The following is a 13,000-nucleotide window of genomic DNA, read 5'->3' as shown; positions in this document are numbered from 1 at the left end:
TAAGACGAGTTGATACTATCCCATTGATTTCAACCCCTTGATATTACTTTACCGAAACGCTTTCGCTCGAATAAAGTGCGAGACACTGAAGACGGCAAAGTTGAGTTACAATCGTTACAAGTTACAATCAAGTTGTTGTATTAAATGGGATAGTACCCACATGTCTTATGACAAGTGAGCATATATATATTTGTATATGGGTCGCTCAAAAATGACGTCCGCAGTTAAAGGAGGGGTATGTCTAAAAATCTAAAAAAATAGTTGACGTCATATTTGAGACGCCCCATAAATGATTAACTTGTTCAATAAATACCTGTCAACATCTTGGTACTGATAGATGGTTGTTCTATTTCAACTTGACAATATGAAGTCGAAGGCTGCGCTGGGCCTGGTAGAACAGGGGAACCGAAATTTTGTTGCTGGCCGGAAGTAGCGATTGGTTGCATCAATTGTACAGCTGCAGCAGCTTGAGCAGTTGTTGACTGCAAGAAAGACCCGGCATCCAAATACAGATTCGCAGCAACATTTTGTGAGCTTGGGGTCGTACAACTTGTATTTGTATGCACAAGAGGTGTTGAGTTGTAAGTTGGAACATTGTGAGTCGAAGTACCAGAAACCTTCGTAACTTCAACATTCGGTTGTACTGTTACGATAGGTTGCAATTTTTCTAGTGAAATATCTCCACCACGAGTAAGTTTAGTTCCCTGAAGATCTGCTCTGAATTTGTCACGAACTGCATGATCTATTGTTGAGCATTTGTTGTTGTCCGAAAGAACCTTCCGTTCCGTACGGTTGTAATCTACAAACAAATGATTTCTTTGAAACATTCGTACTCAAAACAGACAGTAATCATACCTTCCACCATCGAATTGTAATTTTTGGATGCAACTGGTTTTGGTGTTTTCTACCCGTAATGCTGGGTAGACACCTTTACGTGGTGTGTTACGGGGTAAGATCTACCACGGTTACATTGCCAGCTACAGGCAAATCCTGACCCAACGAATACCTTCCTCATTATCCAACTCCGTGGTACTTATGAGGGTGTCGCTAAGTCGGTGGCCTCTCGTTAAGTAAGTACTACATCAACACTTCCTTCCTCTCCCTAGTTACGGTGAAGATGGGCGTGGCCAGGAGTAGTAATCCTCATGCTTTTGTTATTTTTGTTTAAGACTGGAATCAAGGACCACTCCCCTTCTTGATTTCTGATAGCATTCTAGATAAGGATCTCAAAAGTAAAACATGAGTATCACTAGTGTCCAATCTACGAATTACACCGTAACAATGCTAATGCTAATGCTAATGCTAATGCAACTGGTTTTGGTGTTTTCATCGGCTTAAGGCGCTTCCGCTTGCCGTCGACGTCAGACACTTCCCGTTTCGATAGCTCCTCCGCCGTTTCTTCTGCTGCTTGAAGGCTTTTCAGTTTTTTACAAACAATTACGGGAATTTTCTTCACAGGACCATCGTAAGAACCTCCACTGATACGCAATGCCTCGATCTTAATATTCGAGAGCTTCGGCCAAAACAATAAACTTTTTCGTACCCAGAATGACGGTACTGCCATCACCTTAAACTTATTGTTTTCGATCAGCTGCACAACCGAATATTCCTGAAATGTCATCAGAATAAATAATTTAATTGTAATGTGGAAATTTAGTATTTATCTTACCATTTTTGGACGATTTTAGTGGATTTACTGAAAGGAAGAAAGTTTAACAGTTGACTTGACACTTTGCTTGAAAACACATAGATAATCTGAAGCAACAGTGCTGCCAGTATTATTCATGTAATCTTGTTTTCAATTGTGATTTATAGAATTTTTAATTTTTAATATACGAGGTTTGGTTCCTAATCATTTCAATGTGATTTACGAATCAACTATACTATTTTTGTGTTTTTACGCAACAGTTATTTGTTAAACTATTTGATTTAGCTTTACACCATTCAGCTTTAGCATTGGCATAATGGAATATTAAATAATGAAAAATCAGAAGACAAATTATTTGTAAGTACTTGCATCACTGCTATTGGCATATCAAACATGTTTAAGAAGTTGTATCTTAAATCGCATTACATCATAATGCTGTTGGAAAAAGTCACATTAATGTTAGAAAACATATAATAGATTTGAAAGCGGAACATGAGAAAAGACAACTGCAATCAACGATTCAACGACGGGAGCACTCATTTACGGTCGAATCGGGACCCATAGACCGGTCACCACCGAAGAAGACTTCACGAAGAAACCCTTCAGAAACATCTTCTGAATAAAATGTATTGTAAATATTATTTCTTTGATTCTCGGCTCTGTAGAGTTTTTCTTATTAAACAACTGAGCCTTAAAATAAACACAATGGTTAAAAAAAAAACATATAATAGATTTTCTTCGGATTAGTTCTTCGCGGAAAGTATGGTCATCGTTGTATAAGAAAAATGAATCTATTTTTAGATCTCGTTGAGCTTATGAATGTTCACTTTTCACTGCTTCGGGTATAGTTTCAGTCATTATATCTTTCAGATTTGACGTTGTGGAATTATGCAGGACCATCAATCACGACGGCATGGGTTCAATTCTTGTTTCAAAATGTAAGCTATAATGCAGGTTAATATAACAACATACAATTAATTGCATATTATTCGGCAACTCGGCCGTACGAAAACCATTTTTTTGTTAAATATCTTCTCTGTGCATATGCACAGCATATGTTTCGAAATGGACAAATTGATATGAAATTTACGAAAAAGAATCCACGTGTCTTGGAGGGACTCGAACCACTCGCAAATTTCATATCAATTTGTCCATTTCGAAACATATGCTGTGCATATGCACAGCCAAGATATTTAACAAAAAAAAATAACAACATAATTTAGACAACGTTGTACACACAACGGAGCTGTTGCATTATAAAATAATTAATTTTTAATTTTATTTTGAAGGACAATGATGTCGTAAAAGATGTCGTATAAATGATACATAAGATACAATTTCAAGCAACAAAATGTCGTAGTGCATGTGAACGCAAATTATATGAATGATCACAAGTAAACCTATATCAAACCAGAAAAAATCATTTTTTGTGTTATCTTTTTGCCTTATGTGCTTATATGGCCTCCAATTTGGTACGCATATAGGCTTTATGCGCATTATATATGATTTCAGAATGCTATATATGTATACGCATATCTTTCAATATAAGTTCTAAATTGTTAACTGGGCAGTGACTTAGTTGTGACTGAATCTCGTAAATTTAAAATCTCCTTGGATTATAGACTCAGATATCTGTTCTGTTAGGAGCCACAATGCACCGCCGACTTCAGCGTTAATGCTTACGTCCCTTCATATCGCTCCAACGACTTTATATCACTTGTAGTATATTCTAAGCCAAATAGCTAACGGACCAATTCACAGGCGGTAGAGCTATTTATTTGCTGAAGTCGGCGTTGAGTCGAGTTCAACTCATTTTCATTTGCCTCTTCTTCGTGCGGTATCTATAGCAATATTTTCAAAATTTTATCCAGTGATGCATGCAGATAGTGTGCCTTATAGAATTATATAATTGTAGGCACGTAAAACATTTCCGAAAAAGCGAGAAATCAAAACAACATATATTAAGCAGAGTATTATTACCTCCAGAAGCTTTAAATTCAATGAACCACATTCTGTTGCTATAGTTCAACCGTATTGCGAACGACATGCTTCGAGTAATAAGTTCAGTGATTGAAGGGATAAAAACGATTTGGTTATAGCTGCGGGGTGGAGAGTGATTATGATCAATATTATTGCTCACATGTCTATTATGTGAGCAGTTGATGAACAATTCTGTCCAGCAGCAATCCAAGCAACAGATCGAACTATTATTGAACAAATGTTATATGTGTTCACTCTACACTTGTTGACTTCTCTCCCTTTCTTCGCTTTATGGCACCCAAACAACTGACAAGCTGTAGATCCCAAAGTTCATCTTGCAGAGTGCAATCACATTTGTTGAATGGCACAAGCTGTCCTCAGCAAACACAGCAGCAATGTTGTATTGATTTGCCATAGTTTGTGGCTTCTGGCATGCTCGTTGGCATCTGGCCAACTCTTGCTATGCTGTTGCTGCCAGGCGATGAATTTTACAATATATTGAGTGAAAAAGGCGGTCAAAAACGAATGTGTAGCTGCTCGGTAACACATTCTGACAAACAAACAAATAATTGTAGTTTCCTCGTGGACACAACAATAGTTTCTCAGATCAAGGGTAGAAGCAACGATTTTTAACCCTCTATAATTTTACGCTTGACTCGTACAAGGTTGTCTTTTGATTAAAAACATGATACTTCCTACGCGCCGTGCCTTAAAAATTCTCGAACCAAACAGAAGAAAAGTTTATCAAACAGCACTCAGACTCAAACCATTATTGGTTTGCATTATGCTCTACTGTCCTAGTTCCTGACATCCTTCCGCATCCGGATATAGGGGAGAACAGAGCATAACGCACCCACGGGGCAAAATGACCTCACTCATGTAATCTTCTGTAGGACATTGAAATTCAATATTAGTTATTTATTTTTGAGCTGCAATAGAAAACAAGAGCAAAATCCTTCCATTTTAACTTTAATGATTTGCAATACTTTCACCTCATTTGTAAGACAATGATTATCGTTCAATTCATTAAGACAAAACAAACAACCATGCGTTCGCCATTATTTTACATGCAATTGATTCCATAGCATAACGGGGGCTTTTGCCCCAGTTTTATTTTGAAAATTTATTTTAAATGCGATAAAAAGTCATAAAAACCTTGTTGTTTTGAATTAAAAAAAAATGTAACTAGTTTTGCTAAATTTTGCATCTTATGTTTATATGTTATGTTCTTGTTTATATTGGTGAAAATATCCAAAAAGCTTGAGGGGTGCATTTTGGACTGTTGTCCCCCTATGTGCTTGGAACAGCTGAACCTGACGGGAAGCAAATTGACTTCATTCGTGCTACAAAATTGACCCCATTACTACTGCGGTTGGTTCTATTATTAGATTGTCGATATTTTTGACAATTGAGTGATACTTAACAATACTTCGACTATTTACACAAAAATAGGATTGATTTTTACCTTTCTCTTTCGTCACAATTGATCTGAAAGGTTCGGTTTTCACTGTGAACATGAACTATTTTATTTGGCTTTTCGACCAATTAAGATAAACCATTTGAGTGCAATCAATAAATTTATACGGAAGAAAATAGTTACATTTGACAAATTGTATACTTTTGTAAATTTGTTAAGATCGGCATTTAAATCAGTATCTTTGGATTATTGACCTTGCGAGAGTTTGTTTACACTTATTTCCAGGGATTGAATCCTAAAGAGAAAGATCAAGTTTCTCACTTATCATCTCTGTATACATATACGATATGTTTCGCAAGCTGTCATGATAGAGAACTGATTCAGGAGGCTACACCCCATGATAAAATTCTTTTAGAAAACTCCAAATACGGGGAGCACTGGCTCTGATGATGCATTTCAACTTGTTCTACACAGCTTAGTAACCAACACGAAAGAAGCGAAAATAAAGCGAGAATCATCATTTTTCTGTGGGGGCTGCCTATCCGATAAATAATCGGATAGGCAGCCCCCACAAAAATCCGATATTGATAAACTTGTTAACATGTTATGATTCGGAACAGTTTATCGTTGTTCGTTTATTATTATATTATTCGTTGTTAAAGAGAGCGAATATCTATTGTGAGCAATTTCTGCAAACCCTGCTTATTTCAAATAATTCATACACAAAATATCAATAATGATGATACGTTGGAGTCGGTTTTATGGAGAAGGAAATGTCCCGCGTAAATCAAAACCATGTTTAAAAATCAAAGATGCAGCCCTGCCTGGTTGTACGCAAACGGTAACGTAGGGCTACGTAGCTGTACGTACTGAAAGGAATTTATAAACATTGTTTAATGCGACTTTCTTAACATTGGCATTTCTATTTTTTGGGAATCTCGGAATCAACTCTCCTCGTCGCCGGAGACGAGCCAGCCTCGGGCTGAAAGTCTCCTTAATGAAGATACAAAAAAAAACTCTCCTCTTCATAGAAAGCCCTGATAAGAACCTTTTGTTTTAGTTTGCGCTTCTTGATGTGCCTTTACAAACATTAACAGCAATCAAATGATTGTCCAAATTTTATAGAATATTTCTACCATCGAATGGCTACAGACGCTACCGCTGCGAATAAATTGTCTACAGCAGTCACCGAAGACTGTCATTACCGATGCCGCTGGGACCACTACTTGTCTCTCTTTCTTTCTGTCTCTCTCCGACGACATCTTTACGACAATGATGAAGACGCTATTATATCGTATAAAATTTCTTGTCAATCACCTGCCGACAGTCGCCGCTTTTTAAAATTAAAATCTTTTATTTAATATTCATTTATAACCAAAAAATATTTTAACAATACAAGTGGTCAGCCAGAAGACTCTTCAGCTTTATGCTCATAATTTTTATCAATGCTTTTCATATGTATATTATGTTGACTTACAGTTATAATTCAATAATTTGATAACCGACCTACTTATTTTTACTTAATACAAAACCGGCAAAATTGTGCCAGGTGTTACAATTGACGCGCAGTTTAGCCACCAATTCGGGTATTCCCCGTTAGGCATAATGGACGTTAGGCCTAACAGACGTTAGGCATAACAAACGTTAGGCATAACAGACGTTAGGCATCAAAATACCCAAAAAACAGTTCATGACATAAAGAAGGCAGAATTATGCCAAACGTCCATTATGCCTAACATCCGTTATGTCTAACGTCCATTATGCCTAACGTACTTATGTCTAACGTCCTTATGCCTAACGTCGCGGACCCCATCAATTCGTGGAACATTGGGATTAGTTACTATGCTGTATATAGGGAGCTAAAATCTTCAGGTGGAGAGTTCTGATCTTCTTGACGTTTCCGGAAGCCCGGAGGTGAGAACGGCAACCATGCAAACGAGGAAGGTCCGGATGATGCAGATGGAACTGTGGCGGTTTTCGTATCGGACAGTTCTTCGCAGTAGGCCGATGATTCTCCCCACAATTGATATATTTGGGGTCAGATTCCTGATTCCTTGGGATCATAGCCTACCATAGAACATAAGCGTATTTAGCGATTTGACGACAAATCACCGCGATACTATGTCGGCAAAAAGATAAATAACTATTCTCGCTACATTTTCTTTCCGCAATACGTATTTCTAATAACTAATAGGGGAAATTACGGCTTTGGCAGGTTTTGTTATATCATTGGCAGGGGGGTTTTTGTTGACCAAATTTTATGATATTCGGCCACAATTTTTTTTAGATATGCAAAGAATGTTTAGGCCAAATTTGAGCATAATTGGTTATAGAAAACCCCCCTGACAATAATAGAACAAAACCTGCCAAAGCCGTCATTCCCTCTACCACCAAAACGCTTGTCAGAACCTTGTGTTATGCTGATGTCCGACGATGATTTTTCGCTAACATTTAGAATTTGTTTTCCAGCATTTCCACTGGTGGCGCGGGACAGCAACATACGCCTGAGACCGCTGCTACCGGCGTCATTGATTGTTGCAACAGGTGCTGCTGTCTGCGACGGCCACGCGCCGGTGCTGCTGACCAAAGAGCTATCGCTGCCATGCAGCAATCACTCTGAAGACCACCACCAATGCATTGGTTTTCCGTTGACACTGCTACCAACCAAAGTTCCTCCAGGAATTCCTCCGAAAGTTTCTCCAGGAATTCCTCCGGAAGTTCCTCCAGGAATTCCTCCGAAAGTTTCTCCAGGAATTCCTCCGGAAGTTTCTCCAGAAATTCCTCCGGAAGTTCCTCCAGGAATTCCTCCGGAAGTTCCTCCAGGAATTCCTCCGGAAGTTCCTCCAGGAATTCCTCCGGAAGTTCCTCCAGGAATTCCTCAGGAAGTTCCTCCAGGAATTCCTCAGGAAGTTCCTCCAGGAATTCCTCCGGAAGTTCCTCCAGGAATTCCTCCGGAAGTTCCTCCAGGAATTCCTCCGGAAGTTCCTCCAGGAATTCCTCCGGAAGTTCCTCCAGGAATTCCTCCGGAAGTTCCTCCAGGAATTCCTCCGGAAGTTCCTCCAGGAATTCCTCCGGAAGTTCCTCCAGGAATTCCTCCGGAAGTTCCTCCAGGAATTCCTCCGGAAGTTCCTCCAGGAATTCCTCCGGAAGTTCCTCCAGAAATTCCTCCGGAAGTTCCTCCAGGAATTCCTCCGGAAGTTCCTCCAGGAATTCCTCCGGAAGTTCCTCCAGGAATTCCTCCGGAAGTTCCTCCAGGAATTCCTCCGGAAGTTCCTCCAGGAATTCCTCCGGAAGTTCCTCCAGGAATTCCTCCGGAAGTTCCTCCAGGAATTCCTCCGGAAGTTCCTCCAGGAATTCCTCCGGAAGTTCCTCCAGGAATTCCTTCGGAAGTTCCTCCAGGAATTCCTCCGGAAGTTCCTCCAGGAATTCCTCCGGAAGTTCCTCCAGGAATTCCTCCGGAAGTTCCTCCAGGAATTCCTCTGGAAGTTCCTCCAGGAATTCCTCCGGAAGTTCCTCCAGGAATTCCTCCGGAAGTTCCTCCAGGAATTCCTCCGGAAGTTCCTCCAGGAATTCCTCCGGAAGTTCCTCCAGGAATTCCTCCGGAAGTTCCTCCAGGAATTCCTCCGGAAGTTCCTCCAGGAATTCCTCCGGAAGTTCCTCCAGGAATTCCTCCGGAAGTTCCTCCAGGAATTCCTCCGGAAGTTCCTCCAGGAATTCCTCCGGAAGTTCCTCCAGGAATTCCTCCGGAAGTTCCTCCAGGAATTCCTCCGGAAGTTCCTCCAGGAATTCCTCCGGAAGTTCCTCCAGGAATTCCTCCGGAAGTTCCTCCAGGAATTCCTCCGGAAGTTCCTCCAGGAATTCCTCCGGAAGTTCCTCCAGGAATTCCTCCGGAAGTTCCTCCAGGAATTCCTCCGGAAGTTCCTCCAGGAATTCCTCCGGAAGTTCCTCCAGGAATTCCTCCGGAAGTTCCTCCAGGAATTCCTCCGGAAGTTCCTCCAGGAATTCCTGGAGGAACTTCCGGAGGAATTCCTGGAGGAACTTCCGGAGGAATTCCTGGAGGAACTTCCGGAGGAATTCCTGGAGGAACTTCCGGAGGAATTCCTGGAGGAACTTCCGGAGGAATTCCTGGAGGAACTTCCGGAGGAATTCCTGAGGAACTTCCGGAGGACTTCCTGGAGAACTTCCTGGAGGAATTCCTTGAGGACTTCCTGGAGGAACTTCCGGAGGAATTCCTGGAGGAACTTCCGGAGGAATTCCTGGAGGAACTTCCGGAGGAATTCCTGGAGGAACTTCCGGAGGAATTCCTGGAGGAACTTCCGGAGGAATTCCTGGAGGAACTTCCGGAGGAATTCCTGGAGGAACTTCCGGAGGAATTCCTGGAGGAACTTCCGGAGGAATTCCTGGAGGAACTTCCGGAGGAATTCCTGGAGGAACTTCCGGAGGAATTCCTGGAGGAACTTCCGGAGGAATTCCTGGAGGAACTTCCGGAGGAATTCCTTCTGCAGGAATTACATCAAAAGTTTCTCCAAGAATTCATCATGTTTTCCGAAATTCGTACAGGGATTTCTAGTAAAAGTTCTCTATTAACTCTTTCGGAAGTTCCTACATGATTTCCTTTTGGAGTTGCTCCAGGAATTCATCCGGAAGTTCTTCCAGTAAGTTCTTGACAAGGTTCCACTAGAAATTAGGTGTGAAGTTCCTCCAGGAATTCCGAGATTCCTCGGAAAGTTCCTTCAATAGTTCTTTCAGGATTTCCCACAAAAGTTCTAATAAAATTCCTCCATGAATTCCTCAGGAAGTTTTTTCAAGAATTTCTTCAGATTTCTTTCAGAAATTCCTTCGGAAGTTCTTCGGGAAGTTCGTCCGGAAGTTCCTCAGGGAGTTCGTCCGGAAGTCCCTCAAGTAATTTAACCGGAGATTCCTGCTGGATTTTTTCGGAAGCTTTTAAAGCAATTCCTCCAAATTTCCTTTAAAAATTTTTGTGGAGTCCAACTATTACGAAATTTCTCCGTGCATTCTTCCAGAAGGTTTATTTATTTAAATAAGTGGGGATTATTTTGATTTTTTATGATTCCGTAAAATATAAAGCAGTTTTTCGTCCAGAAATTTCTCCATGGAGATCCTCCAGAAATTCCTCCAAGAACTCTTCATAAATTGCTTCGTGAATTCTCCAGAAACTTACAATGAACTCTTCTCGAATCTCACATACAATTAACCCAAGCTCAGGAATTCTCTCGGAATTTTCTCCAGGAGTTTTTTCTAGGAATTCTCATGGAAATTCAATTGCGAATTCCTCCAGAACATTCTGATAATATATAAGTTCCTCCAGAAATTCCTGCAGTTATTTCCCAAAACATTTTTCTAAAAACTCCCTATGAAACCGTTTTGGAATTCTTCAGTAATTCCTTCAGAAATTTCTGAACAATTTCCTACAGAAATGAAATGCACACAAAAATTTATCTGGAAATAATATGTATTTGTAATTCTCCTGGCAATTCTCACAGAAACTTTTACAGAAACCTGGATTTTTTTCGAAAATTCTTCTGCCTTCTCTTTTTTAAGTTACTCCAGAAGTTTTCACAGAAATTACTCCAAGAATCCTTATATAAATTCCGCAATTTTTTTCGAAAATTGCTTCGGAAATTTGTGTTTGAGATCACCCCAGAAATTCTTTAAGGTATACCCCAAAAAAAAAATCTCCAGACGGAATTTACGATGGAATTTTTGTAGGATTGTTCGGAAAAGTTTTTAAAAGTTACAATGAAACAAGTCCTGCAGGATTTTTTGAAGAAGTTCCGGAAGAAATTCGCAAAGAAATTTCTGGTTGAAAATCTTATAGAAATTTTAGAATGAATTCATGTAAGAATTTTTGATGAAATTTATGATTTATTTCCCAATGGAGAAATTCTCGAGAAAAAAAATTCTGAACAAGTTGTTGAAGAAATTCATGGATAAATTCATAATAAGAATTTGAATTACTGTAGTAATTTTGGATGAATTCTTGAAATAATATCGGGAGGATTTCCGAATGGGTTGATCTTCTCGAAGAAGTTACTAGAAAACATTCTGAAGAAATTCCAAGAGAAGTTCAACATATTGAAGTATTTTCAAAGGGAGTTTATGGGAAAATAAAAAAAAAATATCTTTTTGAGTTTTCTAATTGTATTTTTTATGGTACTTTTTATGCTCAGGAAAGTCGAGACAATTTCCAAACCGAAAATTGTGTGGACTGGCACCGGGAATCGAACCCACCCACCTTCAGCATGGTCTTGCTTTATAGGGCCCTGAATACCAAATTACTCATCAACAAAAATTGAATTGTCAATAATATATCATCTTTTCAAACAGTTTGCTTATTGAAGAAAGCAAACTGATTGGATGATAACTAGAAGCCTCAGTTGAGCCTCTGTTTCGTCAGGCTTCAAATTTGGAACAACTATTACAGCCTGTCTTTTTTTTCAGTTCGTCCACGCGTCATATCCGAGAATTAGATTTTTATACCGAGTAAATTTCGCATTTCTACGGGGCTCTGTCAATAAATCATCATTAATTTTATAAATAATCATTAATGCATTTCTGTTTCCAATATCTGTTCCGTCCATTTGTCTGTGCTCGTACCTATTGGTATTGCATACTGAAAAGCATTCGTCTCATCTCAAAAGAATGCAATAATGCCGGATAGTTCGATGAGCATCGAGCACTTTTTCACAGCTCGGAACGGCAAACAATAGAGATAAAGAGATTCTTGGGCTGATATCATTGTCGGTGTCGTCGTCGTCGTCGTCAACATCTTCGTCGCTGTTCGGTCCATCTGTGAGCGTTACCCCCATATGCAAGCCTGCAAATTGCTATCCTCATTCCTCAAACATAGTCATCCGTTTTCGCTGGATGTGCTCGTAACGCCAACCGTTGACAGTCGATAGTACCAAGGCGAGTCGGCATCGTAGGGAGGTGATATGATTTTTCGATGTTTGCAGCGGCTCGTTGATGTCTCATTGGCAGACCAAAGAAATACGTTTTAAATTTTCAAATGGGAACGAAAAAACAACTAAATGGAAATGTTTTAATATGTTTAAATATTCTTTGGGTTTAGGATCACCCTACAGTATCATACTGAGGATCGTATGGTCCATCTCACCGTGCCATGTGCCTTAGTCCCTGTTATGGGCGCACGGTGTCTGAAGCGCTCGGTAAAATATCGGACACATTCGCAAACGGTTGGATCCACACCGGAAATAGGTTTTTGTGAGCCTATATTTATACGGTTTAATTTAGCTGTTCACAATGTAGTTGACGTCGTCGTCGTTGATGACGGGATGAGCTTGGTGTCTCCCCTGCAGAATATCCTGCATGCCAAATGCCGTGCCTGGGAGTGGTGGGAGCTATTGGTTTGAGGCATGCTGCACGGTGGATTAAAGTACGGTTGAGCGGTTCTTCAAAGACTTATATGGGGAACGAACACGCTTGAAAGGCTTTAATTGGTAGATGGAGCGGCAGAGATTATCCAAACCGGTCGTTTGATGGTGGGTATAAGTTGAGTCTTTAATGTTTTCGGCGAAATCGTAGTTTTGAGAACTTAATTAAGGTGGCTTGATAACCCAATTTAATATGTATGAGGATTTTTTTCCATCCTGATATCTTGTCTAAAGCTTTCCACCTCACTGAATCCGAATTTGGTGTGAGCTTGGATTTAAACCGGTAAATGTGCTTTTAAAAGCTGAACATCTATTTTTGTGCTGAATTATTGAATTAAGGGTAACATGTCTGAGAAATATACGAATACTTTGCTTTGAAATAACAGTGTACCAATTCAAAAAGCCCAACGATTATTGCATATATTGGGAATGAGCGGTATGCTATGGAAAACTTCATGATTGATAGCTGGAAGACCTATTCATCACATCACATGTCACTCATGAACATTCCTTGCCGATAATTTTACTTTCATTTTCATT

At 39.8% G+C, this 13,000-nt stretch overlaps 1 protein-coding gene across 1 annotated transcript in view; it reads right to left on the bottom strand.

The window, feature by feature from the left end:
- The window catches only part of LOC134209860 (uncharacterized), a 113,856-nt gene that overhangs the window by 1,381 nt on the left and 99,475 nt on the right, over positions 1–13,000 (bottom strand). The window contains exon 2 of the mRNA XM_062685882.1: positions 314–799. Coding sequence (XP_062541866.1) covers positions 314–799 — 486 coding nt within the window. The remainder of the gene's footprint in view (positions 1–313; positions 800–13,000) is intronic.

The sequence above is a fragment of the Armigeres subalbatus genome, chromosome 2 (genome assembly GCF_024139115.2).
Source record: "Armigeres subalbatus isolate Guangzhou_Male chromosome 2, GZ_Asu_2, whole genome shotgun sequence".
In the NCBI taxonomy this organism is placed as follows: Eukaryota; Metazoa; Arthropoda; class Insecta; order Diptera; family Culicidae; genus Armigeres; species Armigeres subalbatus.
The sequence above is the reverse complement of the archived record's forward strand: the minus strand, read 5'-3'. Positions and strand labels throughout refer to the sequence as shown.